This window comes from Macrobrachium nipponense, chromosome 19 (genome assembly GCF_015104395.2).
Source record: "Macrobrachium nipponense isolate FS-2020 chromosome 19, ASM1510439v2, whole genome shotgun sequence".
Classification (NCBI taxonomy): domain Eukaryota; kingdom Metazoa; phylum Arthropoda; class Malacostraca; order Decapoda; family Palaemonidae; genus Macrobrachium; species Macrobrachium nipponense.
Window position 1 is genome coordinate 27,732,628 of NC_061088.1, and position 26,585 is coordinate 27,759,212.

General features: G+C 37.3%; 1 protein-coding gene across 1 annotated transcript in view; it reads right to left on the reverse strand.

Moving 5' to 3' along the window:
- LOC135215411 (titin-like) overlaps window positions 1–26,585 on the reverse strand; it is a 499,003-nt gene that overhangs the window by 270,370 nt on the left and 202,048 nt on the right. The window contains 6 exon segments of the mRNA XM_064250021.1: window positions 11,532–11,707; window positions 14,580–15,970; window positions 17,387–17,544; window positions 20,611–20,848; window positions 23,271–23,486; window positions 25,155–25,381. Of these exon segments, the coding sequence (XP_064106091.1) occupies window positions 11,532–11,707; window positions 14,580–15,970; window positions 17,387–17,544; window positions 20,611–20,848; window positions 23,271–23,486; window positions 25,155–25,381 (2,406 nt within the window).

Here is a 26,585-nt window from a genome sequence, read left to right on the forward strand (position 1 = left end):
ATGTCATCATGTTTTGCCTGTGAGAGTCACACTTTTTGGTTAAGATTTTATAAAAATCCACACGCAACTTTTTTGCGTAACCCTGCTTATAAACAAACAAAACAAGACAATTAGAAACATAACCTTATTGGCGGAGGTAAATATAAAAACCAGAGAACAAGCGTCAACAGCTCCACCGCGAATTTACATAAACGCCAGCTGGTCCCCCTCCCCAATTCGTCCGCCGGGACTCGCCAGACAAAATACCTTTACAGCAAACTTGTCCCTCCCAAGATGCAATCTAATTCGTCCTTTCTCAAATATATCAGCCCATTCTGCTGCAAGAAACAAAAGTTCTACCTCTTAGATTCTTTATCCCTCTAAGACAGGGGTTCATAACAGGGGGTATGCATACCCCTTGGGGATATAAACGAGAACCACATGCTGGGGGTATGGGACTTGATCTCTGGATGTTTGTATATATTTGATTTTAATGTGTCAGTGTACACGTGGGTACATTTTGTGAATAAATAACTATATAAAACTATAAATGCTTTTGATGTTCTAGTATGTTCTATTCCTAGTTATTCATACCTAAAGTATGTATTAAACTAAGTATATTAAGTTATACTGTCAACAAATAAGACTTAAGTGAACTTAAGTAATGGGGGTATGGACACATATTGGGCCATTCGTTGGGGGTCGGGAATCATCAAAAGGTTAAGAACCCCTGTTCTAAGAGGTAAAGCTATTATTTCACTCTTAATTACGTCCCACTTTTTCTTTCCGTCTTTGTTTGCATGTGTGTGTGTGTGTGTGTGTGTGTGGAAGGGAGGAGTGGGGCCGGGGGTCTGGGACAGTATACCATAGCATTAGCCACATATCAAAATACACTGATGACCTAATCATTTATGATTATTTATTTTTATTTCCAGAAATACAAGTCGCGCAGTTTCCCATGAACAAATGGAAGACGTGTGCCCACATCCATCATTCTGGAATGGCACCCGTGTGAGGTGCGCTAACATTATCGTGTATTGATCACGCCCGCTTAAGGAGCTCGTTAGCGCGAGGGTAACAGAGCGGTCGAGGATCGCCGATAACTAATATAGTTGAAGTTATTAAAACAATATTTGGTATCAATATTTCTCTTTATTCTATTTAAGATACATTACATTCGTTATCTAGACTTGAAGTCATTTTCGTCTAATTAAATTTTTTACCCCAAGGTTCGTTTCATTTAAATATTGAAAGGATTGGGTAAAGTATCTAATAATAGTATCTTTCTTTCTTCATGATCCTGATGAATGCAACTTGCAAAAGGAATATTTAAATTCTTTCGGATAATGGTCAAATCAATCATACATTCTGACGCCAGAGCATTCGACTCATGGATCAAATATTATCTTCTTCGCCTTAAGACTGGGGAGACAATCATCAAGATATGAGATAGTTTCTCATAATAGACTATGATTTTAATTTTTTGAGGCATACTTTCTCATAATAGACTATGATTTTAATTTTTTGAGGCACTACAATATATTTCACAACAACAACAACAAAAAAACAAGTAACTTAGCCCTCCGTTTATAAAAGCACGTCAGTCTCTACCCTGGATAAACAAATAAAAAATGCGCCGAAGTTACATTAGCGTAATCGAGTTTTCTGTACAGCGTATAATGCTGTATGAAACTATCAGCCACGACCCATGAAACTCTCACCCGCGGCCCATGAAACTTTCAGCCTCAGCCCGGTAGTGGCCAGTATTGTTAGCACCTGTAGCGGTGAGAGACGCAAGATCATGGCTAACTTCAACTTTAAATAAAATAAAAACTACTGAGGCTAGAGGGCTGCAATTGGGTATGTTTGATGACTGAAAAGTGGATGATCAACATAGCAATTTGCAAACATTTAGCTTCAGTAGTTTTTAAGATCTGAGGGGGGACAGAAAAAGTGCGGACGGACAGACAAATAGCCATCTCAATAGTTTTCTTTTATAGAAAACTAAATATGGGGGTTAAGTGTGAAGCCTCCTTGCCTTTTAGGAAAAAACTGAAGTTTCAACCAACTTTAGCGGTTTAGTGCAAGCGGTAATGATTCATTAAGAGGTCCAAAGACGACCATGATGAATTCAGATTTATCTTCAGTCTATTATGCCGGCTGATGCATCAACGAAAGCTCATGTGCTGACGCCAATTTACATAAATCTAACAAGAATGAAGAGAATAAAAAATTGGGACATGCGTATCAACCTGCTTGGCAGCCTGCTATGGCACAAATCACAATTTCATAAAGAACTTCATTCTGTAGACATGTACAGGTCATGATCTTTGAAAAGCCGTTTTCTACCATACTTCAAGGAAAAACCACAAAAGCAAAGAATAACTATATAATAATATGTAAACTATATACATATATATACATATACATATATAACTATATACTCAGCGGGCAATATTCTTAACATTTAGATCTGCCATCGTCCAATCCTATGTACCCAGGTTCGAGCTTCTAGACAATACATAAATTACCTTGAATAAGAGGCTTGCCGTTTCGACCCTCTCTTTTATTACTTTCATTTTACTAATATTTGCAATATTATAAATCTTAAGCAAAATGACTCTTCAAAAATTTTCCAGTGTACAGTATATCTATTATCTATCATTACTGTTTTCCTTATTATTAAGAAATAATATAAGAGCATTCACATGAAACAATCCATTAAGTTGGAAAGATTCTACGGTATAGAATTAAATAAACGTGAAAAGATAAATGTCAACGGAAGAGATTTACGAAATACTTAGGATGAATTTTATCATCAATCACAGTAAACTCCTCCTTCTCCCCCCACCCCCTGGCTCCATAAAAAAAAATATATATATATATATGAATATGTTATATATATATATATATATATATAATATATATATATATATAAATGTCCTTTAATATCTAATTCGCTCTACCTCAGAATCAATATAGTTCCACATATGTTAATTCCAAGATAGAGCGAATCAGATATTAAACTACTCTTGTTGCTTAACGCGTCATATATGCACGGTGATGTGATAAGACTATATATATATATATATATATATATATATATATATATATATATATATATACATACATATATACATACATAAATCCAGAATCGGTCGAGATTCTTTCCATCCAGTGCACATACAGCCAGAAGGCATTACGGCAACAAAGACACATTACTACCCAACCGATAATTTCCACGCATTAGGTAAATAAAATCCGAGACTTATTCAAGGTCTCGCCTGGGAACTTAAACATGTGGTTCCGGTTGAGAGTCGCTCCTCGTTCGGTCAGCTTGTAAGATTACTTCACAGACATAATCCCAGCAATTCTAAGTTTCTTTGAGACATTGAGAGCAGAAAAAGTTTATAAAGACTTCGCTGCACATCACCTTTCAAATTGCTGACTGATAAGTCTGTAACACGTGCCTGATTAAGAATTTTCGTCGCACTCACCGTGACATTTATTAATTCACAAATGTTACGGCACAAATTTCGTTTAATATTTACCTCACTATACTTTGGGAATCACTTACACCCAAGGTGAATTATAGATAATAAGTGCTTCGTTACAGATGGGATTCGAACTGCCGCCTGGGTGGGAAACCACAAAAATACAGTGACGAAGACCACTCAGCCATCAAGTGAGATTAAGTTGCTATACATAGCCCTGTCAAATTCAGGATATTGTACTTGAAAGTAGATATCAACTCACTTCCACATTGATATATATATATATATATATATATATATATATATATATATCATATATATATATATATATACATATATATATATATATATATATATATATATATATATATGTGTGTGTGTGTGTGTGTGTGATTGGTACAAAAGAGTGCAGCCTTTTGACTTCTCAACAATTCTAAGGGGTGAGGTAGCTAGCCTCCTGCCCACTTCTTGACCACAACAGATGGCACTACCCATACAGCTACGTGGCCATGTAGGCGATACTTTGAATTGAATTGAATATAGAATTTAGGCCAAAGGCCAAGCACTGGGAGACCTATAAGGTCATTCAGCGCTGAAGCGGAAATTGACAGTAAAAAGTCTGAAAGGTGTAACAGGAGAAAAACCCTCGCAGTTGCACTATGAATCAATTGTTAGGAGAGGGTAGAAAGTAAGATGGAAGAAAGAGAATATGAAAGGAGGGACAATAAAAGGAACAGAAGGGGTTGCAGTTTGGGGCTGAAGGCAAGTTGCAAAGAGGCAAGCTGCAAAGAACCTTATGTAAAATGGAACAAAATGCAGGTAATAGCGACAAGCACATAAGCTTGAGTTAAGGAATGTGAAAGTTTTATTTTCACAGCTAAGCCGGAGGAAGCGAGCACTAATTCAATGGGTCACTTTAGATCGTAAGAGAAGAATATGAAGAATGGACAGGACAGCATGAAGATTTCGGCATCTTAAAAATACGTTACCATACAACACAAACCAAGTATCTTTTTTTTCTTCTTAGCTTAATCCCCATTCGGAGCGCTGTTGGATATAAGCAACACCCACCCCCCTTACTCTTTCTATCTTGAACTGTTTATTTCATAATTGGTTCTGGAAGATGTGTGTATATGTTTGTCAGGGTAAGTTGCTTATAAATATATACACACCTGGTTCAATACAAGCAACACTGAAATTTTTTTTTTACAAACCTTGTCGATCTCATTGCGCAATAAATGAACACCAGTGGTAATCATTCTTGAAACTGGTTTGGAGAAATACTGTCTAGAGCTTAAGCTAAATTACCTGAAATCATATAACACACAGAGGTCACGAAAACCAACGTACATTCTCATACTTCCGAAATCTTTGGAGCAGTACACTTAATGCTTATTATATCTTTCACTTGCGACTTGACAGTTCCAAAGACTGGATATCATAATAATTTGATGTATCTAAACAGTTACGAGGCTATCTGTAAATTAACCACAAACAATATCGTGCCATCATTCCCCAAACCAATTCTGCATTGGGAAAATCCTTAAACATTATACAAATGAAGTAAATCATCAGGAAGAGGTAGTCTCTTCCCATCCACAAGAACTATAGTAGATTCACATCAACCGTGCATTTGACGTCTAGGCCAGCCCCTTACGACGCTCCTGATTGGCTGCTGATAACCCTATCACAGGGCTGGAAGCTCTCAGTCTATCTCGAGAGTTCACATAGGCAGGATGTATGTTCCACTTCTCCCGAAATACGTATACATCAGGAGAGATAGAACATATATCCTGCCTATGTGAACTCTTTCGAGAGAGTTTCCAGCCGTGTCATTGGCTTATCAGCAGCCAATCAGGAGCGTCGTAAGGGACTGGCCTAGACGTCAAATGCACGGTTAATGTGAATCTACCATAGTACCTATTTTTTCCACTATGTATACCTTAGATCGTGAAACATGATGCAATATGACCTTTGTTTTATGGATGCTGTCGTCGCAACTAAAAAAAAATCAAGAAGGGAAAAAAAACCCCAGTCCCTGTTGCTTAAACATCCATAAAGTGTCTTAAGGAATATAAGTTTACAACGAAAGGCGGCCAAGGCGGCGCCGACTTCCACAAATGGCTTGACAATAAACACTTTACGAGCAAAGCCCGAATGTTGCACCTTTCGCTAACGACCGAAGCTAAAGTCAGACGGTTACTCCAAACGATTAAAATGATTATTGAACTTTATGATCGGTATCACTGGCGCAATGGACGATGGCAGCACCGTCACTAAAGTGTGCCGAGACGGCACTCTGGCACAGTTTAACAACACCTGCTTCAGTGTCATGAATAATAATCAGCTCCATCAAGGGCCTGTTTTGCGGTAAAAAAGGGAGTTTTTATGTTCTGCTGTCTAGTTCCATAACGTCAGTGAGAGACACTTAATAAACGTATAGAAAAACATATATCATATAGGATACCTGAGTTGCATTCACGATAATTATATCACTGATTGTTGCTGTGTTGAAAAATACTCATAGTAGCACGAGTCTTAAGTGCAGAAAAAAATCCACATTTATGTATAAAAGTTTATCTTAGTTTAACCAGACCACTGAGCTGATGAACAGCTCTCCTAGGGCTGGCCCGAAGGATTAGATATCTGTACGTGGCTAGGAACCAATTGGTTACCGAGCAACGGGACCTACAGCTTATCGTGGGATACGAACCACATTATATGGAGAAATGAATTTCTAATCACCAGAAACCACATTTATGTAACCGCACTAATAATTCAAAAATAAAATTATGCAGAGATCATTCGAGAATTTTGTAAGATGACCCTTTTCAATCGTACAGGTTCTCGAAAGCTCTCTGTATAGTTTTATTTTCAAATAATATGTTGTTGTACAGATACAAAATTGTGGATTTGTTTCTCCGTTTCTGATGTTGTTGGGCTGGTGCTTGCCACCTAACACTGCGGAAAAGCAGTGAGGTTTGTAAATGAGGCCCCTAATAAGTATTGCAATCATATTAATGAAACCACGGAAGCTATCGAAGAATATTCAAATACCATAATCTAATACCAAACTCCATACACTGAAAGATGTTACACAAAAAACAACACACAATCGACATGAAACCTTCAAAACAACTGACAAAATACCTCCTCGTCTGGAAAAGAAAAAAAAAACTGAAGCTGTTCAGTAAAAGAAATCGCTTTCAATCACTTTTGCAAGAAGTGACACGGGTGAAAGTGCAATGGGCATCAATCTACCAAAGGGGTGAGGTGGGTGGGGTGATTGTAAGGTGGGTGGGGTGGCTGTGAGGGGTAGGGTGATTGTGAGGCAGGTGTGAGGATTGTGAGGTGGGTGGGAGGTTGAAGAGTGCTTGGGGGTGTTGAAACTCCATGCTTTAGCAAACAATAAAATCAAATCAAAATTAATGGTGCAAGAAAGCCTTACGACTCTTCCCCCAAAACCGAAAATTCATCTCAAAACCTTATAAAGACCCCAAAAATAAAATAATATTTAAATATTATCAAGTCTAAACTACATATAAAAAACAACACCTATTTTCTATCATCATAAACTTAGGACTAACTCCCCTAAAACAAATAAATTAATTACTTTTTCCAGCAAAAACTGTAAAACTTACGTACTAAAAATGAACCCGCTGAACCCGCTTGATTCAGTTAACGCATTCTTAAGGAAATCAATTACATTTGTTTTCTTATTTTCGTGTTGTTTTCATTTTTTCTATGTAAAATGCTGTAGAAAAAGAGTTCCAAGTAATAAAAAATGCCATTAAAAACGAAGAATATAAAAACTTACAGAGAGTAAAAAAAGAAAAATGAGACTTTTTAAATGGTTGAACAAGTGGCCTCGCCCGAGGTCAAAAGTGTCCAAATATCTCAGAAAAAAATCAGTAGATAGTAAGAAATGAATTTTAAAATATTGATTCAAATGGTTTCCTTCAAATGTCAACGGTAAGAAATCAAGAATTTTTTTTAATGCTGCAGTTATATGGTAAACAAAAGTAACTTTTTGAAAACTTAAAAAAAGATAGAGGTAAGAAAATACTGCATTGAGTTACATTGTAGAAAAGAAGTAGCCTTTTGAAAAGTAATAAACCAGAGGTAAAAAAAATATACTAAGTCACATAGTAAATAAAATTAAATTTTCGAAAAGTCAAAAAAGACAGTTTGGTCCGAGGTCTGAGTAGCTTCAAGCTACCAAAAAGGGAACCAAGAAATCGTCTTGTGTCTCCAGTCAAATGGTCATAAAGATTTTGCTTTCCGCGGATTGAGGCTCTGTCCACTCTGCAGGTCGAAATACCTGTGGCATTCTTACGCAAACAATTACAGAATATCTAATGAACAAACTTAATATTAGACTGCATAAGAAAAATTAATATTACGGACAGCATACGATATACCATTACAGCAGGTTCAACCAGTCAGAAAAACAAGCATAAATAGCAAAGGAACTGTCACTGAAGATAGTATAATGATGTGGGCTAGTTACGTAATCGCTTCTAGCTACGAGACTTCAATTTACCGAGAACTATCACTCCTACCAAGAAAGTTATAAGTGCCTAAAATATTTATCCCACATAAAGTCAACAATACTATTTCACCAAGAAAAAAAAAGGGGGTGAGGGAGAGAGAGCAAGGCATCAACTCTTCTACGTTCAGCATGCGGCCATTTAATCATAATTAATTAAACCAATTAAATGAAAAACAAATATCTGTTCTTTTCCTCGTATAAATATGGTGTGAATAAAGTAATTACAGGAAAACATATCTCTTGATTAATATTTCATATTATATTGTCATTATGTAACTCATGAGTTTTTTTATTAGATGCAAGTTATCCAATTGTTCATTCAGATGCTGAAAACCTGTGGCTTTATACATTATCAATAAAATGACTAAACATTCCTTCTGAAACCTTGAACATAATATCTAAATATGTTGAAGATAGTTTTATACAATTCTTCATCTTCTGCACAGAGCAATCCAATCAATTTACTAAGAAACATTCTTATATAGTAATCAGATAAGCAGAGATTGCATTATTGACATTACTATCGATTATCATAAATAATAAAGTAAGATTCTTTTATTATAAATAAATTAAGACTATTTTATGGCAAACCTTAACAGCCACTTTTTTTCTGCAAAATGCACTAAAAAATAAAACTATTAATACAAATCTAGTAATCCATTTGATAAATAAAGTTTAATCTCACATTTCAAGCTTAATTTGGTATATTTAACAACCAATAACTCTACATATACCTTATACAGGGATACGTGCAGCTGCATTCCAAGATACATGCAACTGTATAAGGGAGTCCATGCACAATTATGATAAAAACTCACCAAGACTAATTTTTTATCATGCGTAATTCACCAAATCTAATTCTATTAACGTGATTGAAAGCGTGTGAATTCGAAACAAGGAGGGGGACAGGTACAAGAAGAGAGGAGTCAGCTCCTTGGAATATGTTGGGACAAACAAGTTGTTAGACAAAATGCACAGGTAGGGAAGAGAAGTTCGTCACACAAAGCCACACATGACAGATAAAGGAAGGAACATTAATACGAGACAAACATCTGCTCATCGACATGTCATAGTTATGTGAATGTGAAGGTTATCATTTGGTTTAGTTGTAAACTTTGTTCAAGTGACCCAGTTCGAGAACCAGCGCCACCTCGTGCGCAGCGAGTGTTAGAACAGCAGCATAAAATACCGCAGGATGAGTCTCGTTGTCAGAGACCGGCATATTGCAAACATATGTAGTATGTCACATACTTGCGACATTGAAAAAGGTATAAATTGTACAATAAGCAGTAGCGCTTATATTGTATAATTATACCATGAACGTTCAAAGGCACCACTGCAGGAGTATAGCTCTAAATACCTCTGTCAATTAAATTTCCATGAGAAATTCCAGACGGACATATAACGTGAGCACGCTTATAAACCTAATTTTCCTTCAAATTATATATTTTACCTTAACTACATTGCTCACACTGATTTGACTATATTTAAAACATCTTTATGAAAGTTGGCACGTCTTTTAGTTTTCATAAAATCAAACATCTGAACTGTCTGAGAGTATCATTACTAATATCTATACTGTACAGCAACGCACTTCAAACAGCTAAATACATTATGAGTGTACAGTACATTAATGTTCATATATTCCATATTATTACAGAAAGAGGAAAACGAAATCTTATACATAAGTTGAAGTAAAAATGTTCTAATTCGGTATTGCATATTCTAAATCATAACTACGTTGTGGTCTCCACGATAAAATTACAAAGATAATACTTTGCTGAAAATCAGGCGAGATCACCACTAAATTCTACCTTCAAAGTAAGTATACAGATTAGCCAATCGGCCACGAACAGATCGCTAAAGCCTATCTTCCTTACCTTTATATGCAGTAGTGAATGGATCACTTAATGAGGCTAAAATGTGTAAAGTTTTAAAAAAATTGCATGCCTTTTGGTTCTTAATCATCATCATAATCACCTATAAATGGTTGAAGCCTAGTTTGAAAATCATTAACATTGATTTCACCTGGAAAATCTAATTCTCTGTAGATTCCAGATTCTTTATCTACAGGACATATCTACAGGACATATAAATAGCATCCTGTAACTCATTGTTGTTCATTTGTTGTCCATCTTTATGACTACTTATACTTTCACTTCCCTATAAGTCTCTTTTTGTAAAAACTGAGAAGGTTGTGGTCTCTTAAAACTTGGAGTTTTAACCCAATACCTGGCCCCAAGTCCAAGTTCACATGTATTTATGGCTTCCTTGGCTGCTTTGTCGTTGTTCAAAATGTTCACTTGAGTTATTACAGTGTTATTCACTACATGTAATATTTATTAGATTTAGTTTCTTCTTTACCTAGAATGGTTTTATATATAACAATCATCTCCATAAGTGATGCACAAGTTAGGTTATACTTCATGTACGAATTCGCCAATAATGTTGATCACAGTAAACACTGAGTATTTGGTTTAAATGTAGCAAAATTGAATGCATATTGCAGTACGCGGAATATACTGAAGTTTTGCTGTGAACTAAAAATTAAACATACTTTTCTAACATAACCTTTATGCCTTTAACAGAAAGCTAAACTAATCTAACTTTCTGCGACCTACAAATGAAGATAAGGCGAAGATAAAGTAAGTGTACAATCGTCAATGTACTGATCACAGACTGTGTATTTGTGCCATGATTGTGTATAACATTGCACATGCGACTAAACCATATCAAATTTTTAAAATAAAAAAAATTTTCCACAAAACAAGTCAAATTATCTCTAAATCTTGAAGTCACCGCGGATTCTGTAATGTCCCGGTAAGATTTATCATGACTAACTTATTACCTTAAAACTAGACCATTTAAAATTGCCTTTGATGATTCATCTTAGATTCTGCCATGCACTAGTTGATCAGCTGAAGCACAATGAACATTATATACAACACCCCACCTCCATCATGTATTGCACAGGTATGCCAGAATTCATGACAAGGCCTCTGACCACCTACAGTGCCTGGAGAGGTCCCCTGTTGGGGTCAGTGTGGGGTCGCTGGGTCACAGTGGGGTCGCTAAGCCGACGTTATTGTCATTCATTAGACAATAAAGAATTTACTACAACAGAGTCTTTTCTACGATGCAATAGCAAAGATAAGCGGAAAAGCAATATAGAATGGCATGGCCATACTCCTGGACTAAACGCCTCATGGAATAAGTAGCTAGTCAGCCACATAGCTTAATTTGTGCATACATGACTAATTTACAGAGTTTACAGTGGTCGAAATACAAATTGGCATTATTCTTTTGTTATTAATGATAGTAAATAATATTCATTTGTTTTCATGACGTAATAATTTTCATGACAATGGTAAATATAAAATATACTTGTTAAATTAATTACTGTTGTACACAAGACCTTGTCTTTTAACAAAGCTTATCAGCTGATAAGCATTACTCCACGAGCAGTCCACAATCGAGCCACAATTTACGAGACAGAATGTCCTCACCTTTTTCATTTTCCTTATGAGATCATCTTCGTCTGGCTTCTGCTGCGGTGGGATTCGTGGTGGCAGTCCTGAGGGTCCTGCAGATAATGGCTCCGGGACGGGTTCTTCAGTCTCTTGTGGTGCAACTGGTTCTGGCTCTGGCGGCTCTGGAACAACTGGTTCTGAAGCCATCGGTTCTGAAGGTGAAACAGTTGGTAAGGATCAAAAGTTCTAAATGAAGCAATGCAACTGATCAAGAGGCACATAATGAAACTGGTGTATAGTATTTGAAGGCTTGCCAGTACAAGTACTGGTATGAAGCAAAATAATCGTCCAAAAACATTTCTACATAGAAATAAGATATCTAAAATTAAAATAGCATTATAAGGTAAACAAAAATTTATTTAAAATTTCTCTTGATATTTGTAGTCTTACTGATCAGGTGATCAATATCGTAATGTAAGAAAAACTGAATTACTAGAGATGAAATTCAAGTGCCACAAATGCAAATGCCACATCCTGTCCAGTGGATAAAAATGACACTTTAAGAAAAAATTGTTGCCCAACATTATAAAGCACAATTACCTAAAAGCATGTCATCTACCTTATCAGCGATTTGCATTACTGTTGTTTTTATCTTAATTAACTTAAGTATTAATTCAAATAATTAAATATACTAGTAGACGGTACAAAAGACATTCCTCACAAGAATCTGTGATATGTAAATGTTGGATATCTTTTGCTGTTCATCAAGATCAGTGCTGACGCCCATGCTGATTATTTTAGCAATGGGGGAAGTTACAAAAGGAGTATCTACTTGAAACAGAAAAACTTAATTGCTAACAGTAGAACTTTGAGAAGAGGTGTGGAGACTTTTAAACGTGGGAGAGTGAAACGGAGAAAAGGACTGAAAATTCAATAGATGTTATTAAAAAAAAAAAAACCCTATGGTGGTTAGAAAGAAAGTAACGAAAATGTACAATCTGGAAAATGGCTATACTGTTGTTGCGGTAAAGTTATGGGGGTTGAGTTCTGCATTAAGTAGCAAGTGTAAGGTAGTATAACATGGTTTGCTCAGGATTACAAAATAAACATGGAATAAGAGATTTACGGTGTCTGAAAGTATTATAAGAGCAAATGAAGAAGAGAAAGGAATTAAAACCCATGATTTGGTAATGGTCAGGCCCTTCTTTTTTTTTTTTTTTTTGATGAACTGAAAACAATAGTAAGGAGAGTGTTTGGGATTTTTAACGATGATTGTATCATATATGAAGCATTGGTCGAGAGATGTGATATCCAGGGCTGGAAAGAGAACGGAGATCTCAAAGATTGAGATAGTAAGTACAAGTGATACAAAAGGATGGAGAAAAGTTGGTGTAAAAAGCAGTAAATATAGAAGCGGCAGAAAACCTGTGAGGAAAAGCCACAGAATCATGGATAAAGAGTACAGATAAAGACTTAGACTGATTGGAGTTCAAGCAGAATGAACGCAGTTCAGGGGAAAGCAGAGAGAACTAATTTCATGTATAAGATGACATGAAAATTTTTATGATGTTATGATAACTATTTACATATAAACATACATAAATACACTGCCTCTCTTAACCTTGCAGACATGTTTTTCTTTATAAGTCTGTTTTCTTTAAATCCGCAGCCAATATTACTAAAGCTAATCATGATGGGTGGAAGCCCATGATGCTCACCACCCATAGTTTAAGAAGAAATCGGCTGTGGATATTCAACGTCAGCTCTATATACAACATAATAAGGTATAGCTGCGATGTATGGGGTAACAAAATGCCTATATTTTTAAAAACATCAGTATTGACGACTGACATGCCAAAAGTACCAGAAATTCTAGAATATATCACGTCATTTTAGACAAGTAACACACAAAAAATAATCAGCAATTGTCGTTCCTCTAATAGCAGTTGGTATAAGTCCCATCGCTTAGTCGTTGACTGAGAATGACAAAAGACTAATTTTAATGCGCAAACTACAACTGAAATTATCTGTGCTCATATAAGTATGAACATGATTTAGTGCTGGTGAACGAATGTACATGACACTAACAATACTTAAATTATCTTCATAATACAATAAGCTTAATGAATAAGCAAACAAGAAAAACTGCATTGATCAGTCTTTCCAGTAGTATCAAAAGAGCGAATCCCGTAAGTCCCTCTTAATATTGGAGGATGGTATGCAATGCGTTCCAAAGGCATTTCCTATGCATGCAAGCATACTGCTGCCTGATCTAAAAGGCAATAAACTTGAAATTCAAGATTGTGCGGTGGATCAGTTTACATCTTTCCACTTAAAGAGGAAATCGCTGGTAATTTCTTTTTTAACGGAAACTTCAACGAACTGTAACCTACGACAGACCTTAAGCCGATGAAATAATGTGATACTCATCTGCGAACAATCGTTATAAGAAGCAAAATTACTTTCACTCTACGTAAACCACTATGTAAAGGCTGATGATCAACGTTTGATTAATAAAAAAGCGAGATATTTAATGAATCATTTGAAAAAGGATATACTATAACTATAAGATGCGGATCTTCATATTATACTGTATTGGGTTTTGAAAATGCGTATAAATGGAAATTAAGATGATTAACAGTTAGGCAAGTGTAAATGCCACCTTGCAAAGAAATGTATCCGGGAAAAACAAACTGGAATTCCACATCAGAACAGTATTTAAAAAATATATATCATTTACAAACTAGGCAGTATTCATGAGGAAGTGCTTCTATCCAAAGTATTAACCGAAAACCATGACTAATTTCCTGATCAAAACAATAATCAGAATTAACATGATTCTTTGTAACTAACACTGACATCAAGGAGGACATAATTTCGCTTATCAGTCCACTCAAGACAGCATTCGAGTATAAAAGAAATCTTCTTTACAGAATAGAATTTGTATTGCTCATTCAAAGTCACTAATTAGTAAACTCATAAAATGATGTAGTCATCTACATGTAAACTGTACGAGATATTCAGTTTATTAGGAGTACTTTGCTACGAAGAAACATCAAAGATCCTCCGTAAAGACAAACTTACCTGGTGGGGGAGGACTAGGAGGAACATCTGCTGCGCCATCATCAGACTCCTCTTGAGTCCCAGATTTCTCAGGAGAGGTGGAAGTACAAGGATGATCTGAAGGAGAGGAGGGCACTGGGACGGGTTCAACAGGGGCTAACATCTCCGCTTCTTCCACCACTTCGACAACTTCTTGAGGAGTGGGCATCGTTGGTGTTGGCAAGTCGGTCATATCTGCCTCAGTGGGTCTGGGAGGAGTAAAACTTTTTATTACAGAACGTTTTTGCCTGGGATGGGGCGGTTTTTTCATATTTATTTCAGTTTTAATTTCTCTTACTGGAGGAGAGCCCTCACGTGGCGCCGGTGAAGTCTCACGAATAGTGGGCAAAAGAGGACGTGGGAGGAAGGGGAATGCATACTCCAGAGGAGGTTCTGGCCTAGGAGGTGTTGGTTCCCTCTCATCATCAGCGTCGTCACTTGGAGGATCGGGTCTTGGAGGAGGTGCATGCTCATACATGTCTTCATAAACCTCACTCATGGCAGGAAGAGAAGGACGAGGTGGTGCTACTTCATGCACAAGAGGTTGGAAGGGTCGGGGTAAGGTTGGGTCCTGTATGCCTAAATAGTTGTTATTCTGAATGTCACTAAGGGCCTCTACAGGTTCAGGTGGGCGGGGAGGAGGTATTTCAGGTATGTCAATTAAGGTTGGAGTAGGAGGTCTAGGGGGAGGAGGGAGAGGCAAATCTTCAAGAGAACTTGAAAGTTTCTGCAAATCGTGAACACTTGAAGGCTGTTGCTCAAATAGTCCAGGAATGTCTGGTTCGCTGGGTGGCAAAGGCCATTTCTCATCACGCTGAAATGTGTCTTCCATAACAATCTCCTCTACTTTTCCCTTTTGATAATTATCTGCCATAGATGACTGTTCAACAGGATGAGATAAACTGGCAGGGTCTTTTGCAGGTTCAGAACTTTTACTTGTAGCAGAAGTTTCTGGGAGAAACCTCTGGGTGGCTAAAGTGCTGTGTTCCAATTTTCCAAAGAGAGGTCTTTTTGATGCTTCAGCACCTGACAGCAATGCAGATGGGTCAGCAACGACTGGAGAAATCAAATTGCTCAGTGCTTCAAGCGGTCCTCTTTTTACAGATTCCATCAACAAATCCATAGCCGCAGGAGAGGCAGCTGCAACAAGTGTGCTTGTGGGAGATCCCAATACTAAACGCTCTACTGATGGAACTCTCTCAATCGACACACTGAGAGGAGATTTAGTTACTGATTTTTGAGCAATGTTTGAAGAATCAGTTGACACAGTAGGAGAAACTGGAGGAGCAGTGCCTAAGTTTTGGGACTGTACAGAAGGAGAAGTTTGCAGCACAGCTGAGTCAGCAGCGGAACTACGAGGTGGAACTTTCCACCTGGAAGCGCCAAGAAAAGAGAGAAAAGAGGAGTGGTAAGCAAAACACGAAACAGTTATATCTACTGAAGTTACCAAGTTCACCTGACAGATATTAGACAGTCACCCCACCACCAAAATAACACAAAATGCCCACAGCCAAAGATACATATACGTATATACATGTGCAGATAAAAAAATAAAAAATGAAAGCTGAAGCAAACTGTGGAAAAGTAAAAAAAAAAAAAAAAAATCAGAAGATTTTCAATATGCTATAACGATATTTTAGCAAACAAAATTTGTGTTTCTATGCAACTGACTTTTACATAGAATCACATTCTTTTCTTCTTTTCCCCATCAAGATACAAAAAATAATTAAGCTAAAGCAAAATATACATTTTGGCATTCTCGCTATTTCATAAAAAACAATAATAACTCAAGATGCACTAACAAAAGTCACAACATTTAAAATATCGTAATCTTTACATCAACTCTATTCGTAATATAAACAGCTCCCTTTCTTTCACAATTTAATCATACTAGTGTATGAATAAGGCAAAGTAACCGTCGATTTATTTTTTTCTTGAGATTTGCTTACATTTTTTGTCTGTGTATATCACAAAAGCTGCAGGGAAAAGCTCACGAGAGGGAATAAAATCAAGTCATTCTACAGGAAAAGGGATAAATCAAAGGCTTGCAAGAGGATCGAGGGTAGTTCTCAAGTCACAACCTTGCTTAGAACTCATGCAATTTCCAGAAGCTCTTTGCCATACAAAGCAGTAGCCATGTACAGTAATTATAAAGCAGTTACGAAGATTATTTACAGGAAGTGGTGGTGCATCTGAGTCCAATCATTTTCCTTAGGTGTTCAACACTTCCGAGGCGGATTTGTAACAGGCAGTTACAAATACCTACCAAAGCCTAGTGCTTATCGAAGCGGCTAAGTCAGGTGCATTAGGGAAAAACCTGGCTGTTGTTGTCTCATTCCACAAACTACTTTAAAATATGTTCTACGAAAAATCATTTCTTCTCTAAATGAAAAGCTTCATTTCACTAGATCAGACTATAACTTCAATTTGAAACGCCTTGTAAAAATGTATGAGAAAAATGAGGTTTCTCTAACCGGCAGCAGTCAATTAACTCTTGTAATTAATAAAGCTTACCTATGAGGAAAAACATAAGCAAAATCATTAACTGTTTCCTGAAGCGCTTCAGTGGTAGGTAAACCGCCAGTGGCATAAAGCAAATCGTGTGCAGTGAAAGATTACCAAGCTTGCAAAATTCATAGTAAGACTCAAATCACACCAGAATATAGTGCGAAACTAACAAACACAACAGAATAAGCACTGGATGATCTTGAAAACAGCATAAGCAGTGATGATAAAGAAAAGAAATAGATATCATTTGAAAGAAACAGACACCAGTTTCTTACACCTACCTCACGGTGTCTTTGGCTATATCCGTTGAGGTGCCACTCTCTGGCGCCCTCAGGGACGTGATCTGCTCTAAGGTAAGCGTTCTGTCTCCTTGGCCGTCGCCTCCATGAAAGACCAGGCGCGTCGTCACCTTTTCGGAGGAAACTTCCTTCCATTTCTCCTGGACAAGTAAATTATTCGCGTTAAAACGTGTACTTACTGAACTGTTACCTTACAATTTTGAGTGGGAATATATATTTTGTATATTCATATTCCAATACTTGGTCCTACACAGTGCTAAGTTCTGGTCTTCAAACATTCATAATATACTTTCACACAGCCGATACCCTGGTCCTAATATATCCAAAGTATATTTTTCACATTATCTTGAATTCTGGTCCCCATATATTTATACTCATTTGGCACAAGGACTTAAGTCCTGATCCTCATATTCATGGTATATCTGTCACAAGGATCTACGTCCTAGTCCTCAAATATTAAGCCTTTTCTTCTGAATACTTCCTGTATGCTTGATGATTGTTAAATGAATTCAGTGAAATAAAAATAAACGAATAAGTATCATATTCCTGTGTGCAACGGAAGGTGATTGGCAAAACTTCAATGAGAGTTGGTCTCAAGTACATTGTCTAATCGTAAGCTTCCTTAATTTGTAAGGTAATGCGACCAATTTTATTTTTCAGTAAATCAGTAAATAATGACTTTAAAATATTTATTTCATAATATACAATAAGATCATATATGATCGCTTATTTTACTGTGCATAACGATTTCAAGGATATAATATGCAAAACCTACAATGGGTGGGAAGTGGTTGCAATTTTTTTTATAAAAAAAAAAGATAAGCATTCATAATTAGGTTTTTCAGATCAATCCATAATAACCCTATTGGAAATTATAAGGAAAAAACAAACTACTCATGGTTATAATATAACACACCCATAAACTGAATCCCTTCTTTGAGCAAGGTGCTACAAGATGCGTACGAACACTTACTCATCGAGACCTGGCTTTAGGAATAGTTTCAGATATCGCATTTAAATGTTTAAGTAAGCAGAACTCAAAAACGGTTTCATGGAATCTAGGGCAAAACATGAACGGTCATAAACTGATCATAAACGCTGCCAGACAAGAGATTTAATACTGTCAGCAATCTGAACACGAAGTTACATCCCACGGTAAATGTACTATACAGAGCTGTTTGATCTGTCAGACAATACAGACAAAATCACAAAGATGTTTCGCCAGACTGCCATGTGAAATAAACAGATCTAGAATGGAATGGAATGGAATATAGAATTTCGGCCAAAGGCCAAGCGCTGGGATCTAAGAGGCTATTCAGCGCTGAAAGGAAAATTGAGAGCGCAAAGGTTTTGAAAGGTGAAACAGGAGAAAAACCTCGCTATTGCACTAAGGAAAGGGTGGAAAGTAGGACGGAAGACAGAATATGAAAGGAGGTACAGTAAAAGGAATGACAGGGGTTGCAGATAGGGGCCGAAGGGACGCTACAAAAAACCTTGAATAATACCTACAGCGCACCGCATAAAGTGCACTAACGGTACTACTCGCCTACGGAGAATAAAGATCTAGAATCAGTACAAAGCCAAGTAAGCTAAAAAAATCTTCCATCTGCCTTCTTTGACGAGAAGTCCTAAAGATTCATTACTGGTTTATAAGAAGATATACATACAAAAGATGAACCAGCTGACGAATGTTGTTAAGTATGTCCTTTATTGGCACTTCACAAACAAGGGTTACTAAAACGAAAATAGAAAAAAAAAGCTAGGTCACCCATGACATCATTAACATTACTTCAATCAGCGTTCGTTGTATGTATTCTGAAGACATTTACGTTTATATTTACACTCCGTCTCCTTCAACATAAATGTAAACAACACTGGCATTCGGATTACACAATTAATGATCTTGTTCTGGTTGAGTTGAGATGAATATAAAATTTAGGCCAAAGGACAAGCACTGGGACCTCTGAGGTCATTCGGCGCTGAAATGGAAATTAACAGTAAAAGGTTTGGAAGGTGTAACAGGAGGAAAACCTTGCAGTTCCATTATGAATCAAGTGTTAGGAGAGGGTGGAAAGTAAGATGAAGAAAGAGAATATGAAAGGGGGTACAGTAAAGGGAACGAAAGTGGTTGCAGCTAGGGGTTGAGGGCATGCTGCAAAGAACCTGAAGTAATGCCTACAGTGTACCGCATGAGGTCCACTGACTGCACTACCCGCCTACAGGTAGTTCTTGTTTTGGTAAAACTTCAATACAGTAGCTGAATTACACTATAGTTAATACTGGTGTATGAGAGAGAGAGAGAGAGAGAGAGAGAGAGAGAGAGAGAGAGAGAGAGAGAGAGAAAGTGGACATATCATCAATGTCTCTCATGTCGAAGAACGACCTCTTGCCTAGGAACGCCTGACGAAAGTGCTACCAACTAACTCACACGGGCATTTAAATTTTTATGCAACAATTAGGTTCTTCAAAATAACAGGTTACATCGATGAGTAACTAGAACGATGCGACCAAAATAAAACAAAAAAAAAACTGAAGTAATTGAAGAGGCTGAATTTTTACTAGACAATCGAATGTGCTCTTTAGATCCAGCAATGTTCCATTGCCTTCGAGGTCCTTACAGTTGAATTCTGAGTTATCACCCAAAATCCACCCATCCCGAAGCAGACTTTGGCGTCAATGACCACTGATGTTACAATATCAGAAAACCACAAATCATTGAATCAGTTATTCAGGAAGAAGGCTTATAGCTTCCTTCGAAATTACTGTGCCCTACGACCTTTAATGTTACGATGTCAATAATCCCTAAATCCTTCAGTCAGCCAATCATGAATCAGGTCTATTTCTTCGGAGAGGCTGAGCTCCACTCATTTTAAATACCCCTTCTTTTTATTTCTTTAATCAGGCTTAGGCTAGAAAAAACACAGAATTATCCGTCCCATTGGATTTTATATGTAAACAAATAAACCTCAAGAAAAAGAGACCCGGGATAGATACCACGGGGAGAGTCGACTCGGGCCCATTTCCTGAAATAAATCCTATTGTGCCTCTGTTGATTGCCAGGGTGCAGAGGGGCATGGGGCTTGCAACCGCGCTTCCACAAGATTTGCAAAGAGATGGAAGGTTAACACCTCTGTAGCCAACTTTCATAAGGAGAGAAAAGTCTCATAGTTGGAAAAAATGTGTTACGTTGCAGAAATTTTCATTACCTGTTTCTCTGGCGTCGCGATACTGCCATCCCGAGCATCCACGTGAATGTGAATAGGAATTCGTACGTCGCCATTTCCTAAATTGACAGGGCGGCCTGTCCCCTCCGATGGGGGAGGGGGAGGAGGAGGGTGACGATCAGAAGGTTCTTCCTCGGCCTTGTCCTCTCCCTTTGCAGCCTCTTTCTCCTTTTCTCGTTCTGCCTCTGTTGCTTTCCGTTCGCCTGATTTCGACCGCGACCTAAAAAAGGTATAAAGGGTTAATTGTCTCTGTCCTTTTACCATGTGATCTCTTAAAAATAATTTAGCTTATATTATAACACACCATTCACATGATCTTGCTTCCAGATACCTTAGTTTAACCAGACCACTGAGCTGAGTAACAGTTCTCCTAGGACTAGCCCGAAGGATTAGATATTTTAACGTGGCTAGGAACCAGTTGGTTACCTAGCAACGGGACTTACAGCTTAATGTGGGATCCGAACCACATTGTATCGAGAAAACAATTTCTAATCCAGAAATAAATTCCTCTGATTCCACGGTGGCAGAGCGGGGAGTCGAACTCGCGACGACCGAATCGGTAGGCAAGCACGTAAACTACTCATCCAACGAGGAACTAACAGATACTTGACCTTCCGTGATTTCAAGGCCTTTTCATTCTAACGCTCCTGGCATCCGTCAGCCATTCACTTTCTAGAGCTTTTCAAATTAGACAGCCTCTTGACAAGCTAACTCTCATTTTGTCATATGACCAGACCACCAACATTCTTAATGCTAAAATCTTCAGTTACAGCAGTCCTTTTATTCACAACACAGAAAGCGCAGGTTATACCGCAAGCAATTTCAGCCAATTTTCTTTCATTCACCTATATTAATATCTAATACCTACTACCTTAAACTCGCCTATCAACTTTCATCTCCTAAAAACAGACTTGGCCTCTCATTTTGCCAAATGACCAAACCACCAACATTCTTAATGCTAAATCTTCAGTTATAATAGTCCTTTTATTCACTACATAGAAAGCGCAGGTTATACCGCAAGCAATTTCAGACTTGGCCTCTTTCACTATACTCTGTTTTTTTTCATCTGTCCATCCGAATGTGGTGTTTTTGTATGGTAACACTGCGCCCCGGGCTTTAAATAGTTGCGCTACGTGTAAGTTTTAGGTAAATAAAAGGATATCTGGGTGTACATTTGCAACTGAAAAGTGTTTTAATAATTTACTGTATGCGAATTACACCGTTAATATTCGAAACAGGTTATTGTTATTATTGTTGAATGTAAGCTCCCTTTTCGGGGTGGCGAATGGAACAGCCAGACGCAGTGGCGGGAAAATTGCTTCTCTCGCTGTTCACTACGGCAAGATGTCAACGTATTACTTCATTATATGTAAGTATATCAGTATGTACTGTTAATTTTTATAAAGTGCGTTTCAGCCAGATACGATATGGCGTAACTTGGTTTAGCATCTGTTTGATGGAATTTGCGTCTGGCTGTTCCATTCGCCACCCCGAAAAGGCAGCTTACATTCAACAATAATAACAATATCCTATTTCGAATATTAACGATGTAATTCGCATACAGTAAATTATTAAAACACTTTTCAGTAGCAAATGTACAACCAGATATCCTTTATTTACCTAAAACTTACGCAGCGTAACTATTTAAAGCCCGGGACTCAGTGTTACCATACAAAAACACCACATTCGGATGGACAGATGAAAAAAAACAGAGTATAGTCTTTGCAGCCTCTTCTCCCTCTCACTCGGCAATAGTATCATCTGCATACCTGTCATTCACAATCCCTTTTTTAACTCCTAATGCTAAGACACTCTTGTTCATGCCTAATTTCTCTTACAACCTCATTCGTGAAAATACCTTACCTGTAGCAAATTAGTACGCGTACACCATAGCAATTACTCTACTTGGACACATTCTAATGGAAACATCACTTTCACCATTTTTATTTTTTTAATCCATTTCACATTCCTTCCTTACGATTTATTATGGGTTATAAACTTGCATAATTCTTACTTTTTACAACCTTTCTTCATGCCATAGAACACTCTTCCACACCCTTGTCAGACACTCTTAAAACGGTTATTCTATCAAGCATCAGGCCCCTTCCCATTCTTCAGATTGTATATGGTTTCCCTCAACGGTCGCTTCCAAATGGGACCTACCTGACAATTAGGTAGTACAGTGAATCAACTACTACCCCATAATTCGGGTTCATGCTCACGATGAAGAGAATATGGGTTTCTTGAGGAACCTCTGATTATACGACTGAATTGTAAGACGTAAGGCATGATAGGTCTAATCTAAAAGAATACATGTAATTTCGCGGCATGATATAATTATATACTGCCAGAAATACACAATGCATATATGCTTCCATGTATAAGGGCATACAATCTCTACTTTTTGAAGTCTTTATCTTCACAAATTAAGAATTGCTGGTCAAATCAGACGGCTACACTTTCAAGTGAACATATTTCGTTATAACAACTCCAAGATTCCGGCCCCACCCTCCCCCACCCCCACCCCAACCCCACTCAACCCCACCCCCACCTCTCTCTCTCTCTCTCTCTCTCTCTCTCTCTCTCTCTCTCTCTCTCTCTACACACACACACAATCCCCGCAAACACTCCCAAAAACATACCTTCCTCTTGTGACCTTATCCCTGAACTCCTTGAAAGATGCTACAATTTCTCGAGTCAGGGACTTTGACCTGGACCGCGACCTTGACCTGGCCCGCTCGATGGCATCGGGATGGTCCTGCGGAGCATCCCGACGGCGTTTCGGAAGCGTCGAAGTTTTCGTCTTCGTGCGGGGTTCTTTTTCATCGGGGCCCTTAGAGGAGGATCGACTTCGGGACCTGCAAGGAAGATTTTGATGGCAATGACGGGAAGCTTCAAAGATCAATGAAATGAGGAATCTTCGCAAGAATAAAGATGAGTTAAATGAGCAACTGTTGCAAGAAAAAAGGAGTTGCGATAGTAATCACAGCAAGGAAAATAAGAAAAGTTGAACAAGTAATTATAGCATGGAAATTAAGTATTTGAGAGTATTGTTACAAGAAAAAAAGAATAATTATGTACGCAACTGTTGCCTGAAAAAAGGAGGGCCAAACGAGTCATTACTTAAAAAAAAGTTAAATGTGTAGTTTAAAAAACGTACAGTTGAATGCCCAACCTTGTAAATGAAAATCTTTAAATTGAGAAAATGACCAACAGTGTGATGGTTTACTGCAAGAAAGGAAAATTAATTAGGTAATTGACGAGTACAAAAAGAAGGGTTAAAAAAACAGCTACGAGTAATTTTGGCACGAAAAAACTAATACTTCATATCTGGGAGAAACTGATAAAACGCTTTTTAACAACGCAAATAAAGTCAAAACGACAACCTGAAAGTTTAAAGAAAAACAGTGCACCCGTACTTACAGAAATAAGAAAAGTGGGGACTTCAACTTGGGACGTCCCAAGTAACGTAAAGTGATAATTACACTTACATCACCAATAACGGGAGTCACATGTAGTGAAGTCTCACGTGAGAATGGTAGATATGGTTGGTATATCGGAAATGTAACAGATAGCAACAGGTAAATATTTATTTTATAAGAATAAATATTTATTTTATAAGCTAACAGGATTGGCTGATTTTGCCGTCGTAACGAATTTTCGAGACCGAATATCGTTAAATTCAGTTTTGCTTACAGACCTTCTAAACCTTATAACAATGTATCTATGGTTTAATTTTATACTGGAACAAGAGAAACCACAACTGGAACAGGGAAGGGTGAAGGACGATTCCTTACAAATCCACTGTGCCTCTGTTGATCTAAGTCGTGAATTATGCACATGTTTGTTGGAATATAGTTTAGGCCGAAGGCCAAGTACTATACTCGGTTTTTTTCCATCTGTCCACCAGTGTGTGGTGTTTGCGTATGGTAACACTGCGTCCCGGGCTTTAGATAGTTACATTCAGCTTACATTCAACAATAATAATAACCCTATTTCAACATTAACAGTGTAATTCGTATACAGTAAATTATTAAAATACTTTTCAGTTGCAAATGTACGAACAGATATCCTTTTATTTACCTAAAACTTACACAGCATAACTATCTAAAGCCCGGGACACAGTGTTACCATACGCAAACACCTCAGGCGGGTGGACAGATGGAAAAAAACAGAGTATAGGACCCATGAGGTCATTCAGCGCTGGAAGGGAAATTGAGAGTGGGTCGTTTTGAAAGGTGTAACAGGAGGAAAACTTCGCAGATGCACTATGAAACAACAGTTAGAGAGGATGGATAGCAAGATGGAAGGAAGATAATATGAACAGAGGTATAGTAAAGGGAATGAAAAGGGCTGAAGGGACGCTGCAAAGAACCTTTAGTAATGCCTACAGTGCAACCCATGAGGTGCACTGACGGTACGCCGCCCCAACCTTGCGGAACACATGGTTGTTCGTTGACGGTTGTGGATCGAAGCTTACATGAACGAAACCATTTATTGGGTAATCAACTCAAAATGACCCTCACCTCGATCGTCGACTTTTGGAGACTCCATCTCTTCCTTTCGACCCTGACTTGCTCCTTGACCTTGACCTCCTCCTCAATATTTCGTCAAGAGGGAGTTCCTCTTCTGAAGGCGGACGAGTGTCATCGAAGACGAAGAGATCCTGAAGGCTTCGGCATTCTGGACAGGTGTAAAAGGTGCCTGTTGAAGTACAAGTGCAGTCCGAACACGTCCAGTATTCGCTTCCACTCTGGAGGGAATACAAAAATTTAGTAATGATAAGCTCTATTTTAATCATAAAAATCTTCACTAATAACATATTTGTATAGTGCTAGGAAAAACCACGATTAGGCAATTTACACGTCTCTTAGATATTTATTTTAAACAATTAACAAATGCGTTCAAATTAAAAGAATTTCTTGTCAAAACCCTCTCTAGACCTTCTCATGGATGTCAGTCTTTAATTAAAAGCAGTTACATTTTATCTTTAAATATATTTATGCAGGTAAAATTGAGGAAATAGCATCAAGAAAGATTTAGAAGCTGGATAAGCAGACAGCAATAGCAGTTAATGATAACAAATATCTATGACAAAAAAGAAACTGAACATGGTAGGCTATAGCCTGCAATGTAACTACGAGACTCAAGGAACAAATGTTAAAAATTATAACGCTACAGGAACTTGAATCAGTCATTCGACGATACTAAACCTTATACAGCCTAAATTGACCAGACTTATACAGTGAAAAGCTTTTTACTGCTTCATTTTTGGATACCTATCATCCGTGTTCAATAATTCGAAATTTTATAAGGTAGGCCTATTCGAAGTTCCTGGAAATAAAAAGTACATTTCGAACTATCTTTATTCCATTCCAATGCCGTCATCTTGCTGATTGTTAACTCCCTATCAACTACTGCCGTTGTGATTATAATACTGTTTACAACGGAGAACAAAAATATAATAATAATAATCAACATCTTATATTATGTCAGATGTGCAATTGCACGAAATTAGTCCCCCCTTACGGGAAGTCTTTCAAAGAAAACGTAAGCATACTCGTTGGTATTTACAGGGTGCCTAAAGAAAATGGGTCTTCCTTTCAATACGGAGTCTGCCATGTAACGATATTACTAAAAAAATCATTTGTATAACAAAATCTAATTTGTATATAGATTTGACATACATTAACACATTTTTAAAATTATACAACTCATCATAACATGTTGATAGCTCAATTATTCTTACCCTTACCTCAACTGCAAAATATTTAAGACTATTCTTACTAGGTTATACAAATATATATATATATATATATATATATATATATATATATATATATATATATATATGTGTGTGTGTGTGTGTGTGTACATATATATATATATATATATATATATATATAAACTATTCTTAAAACCTATGAATCGCGGTACATACCTACTCAAAATGTTAC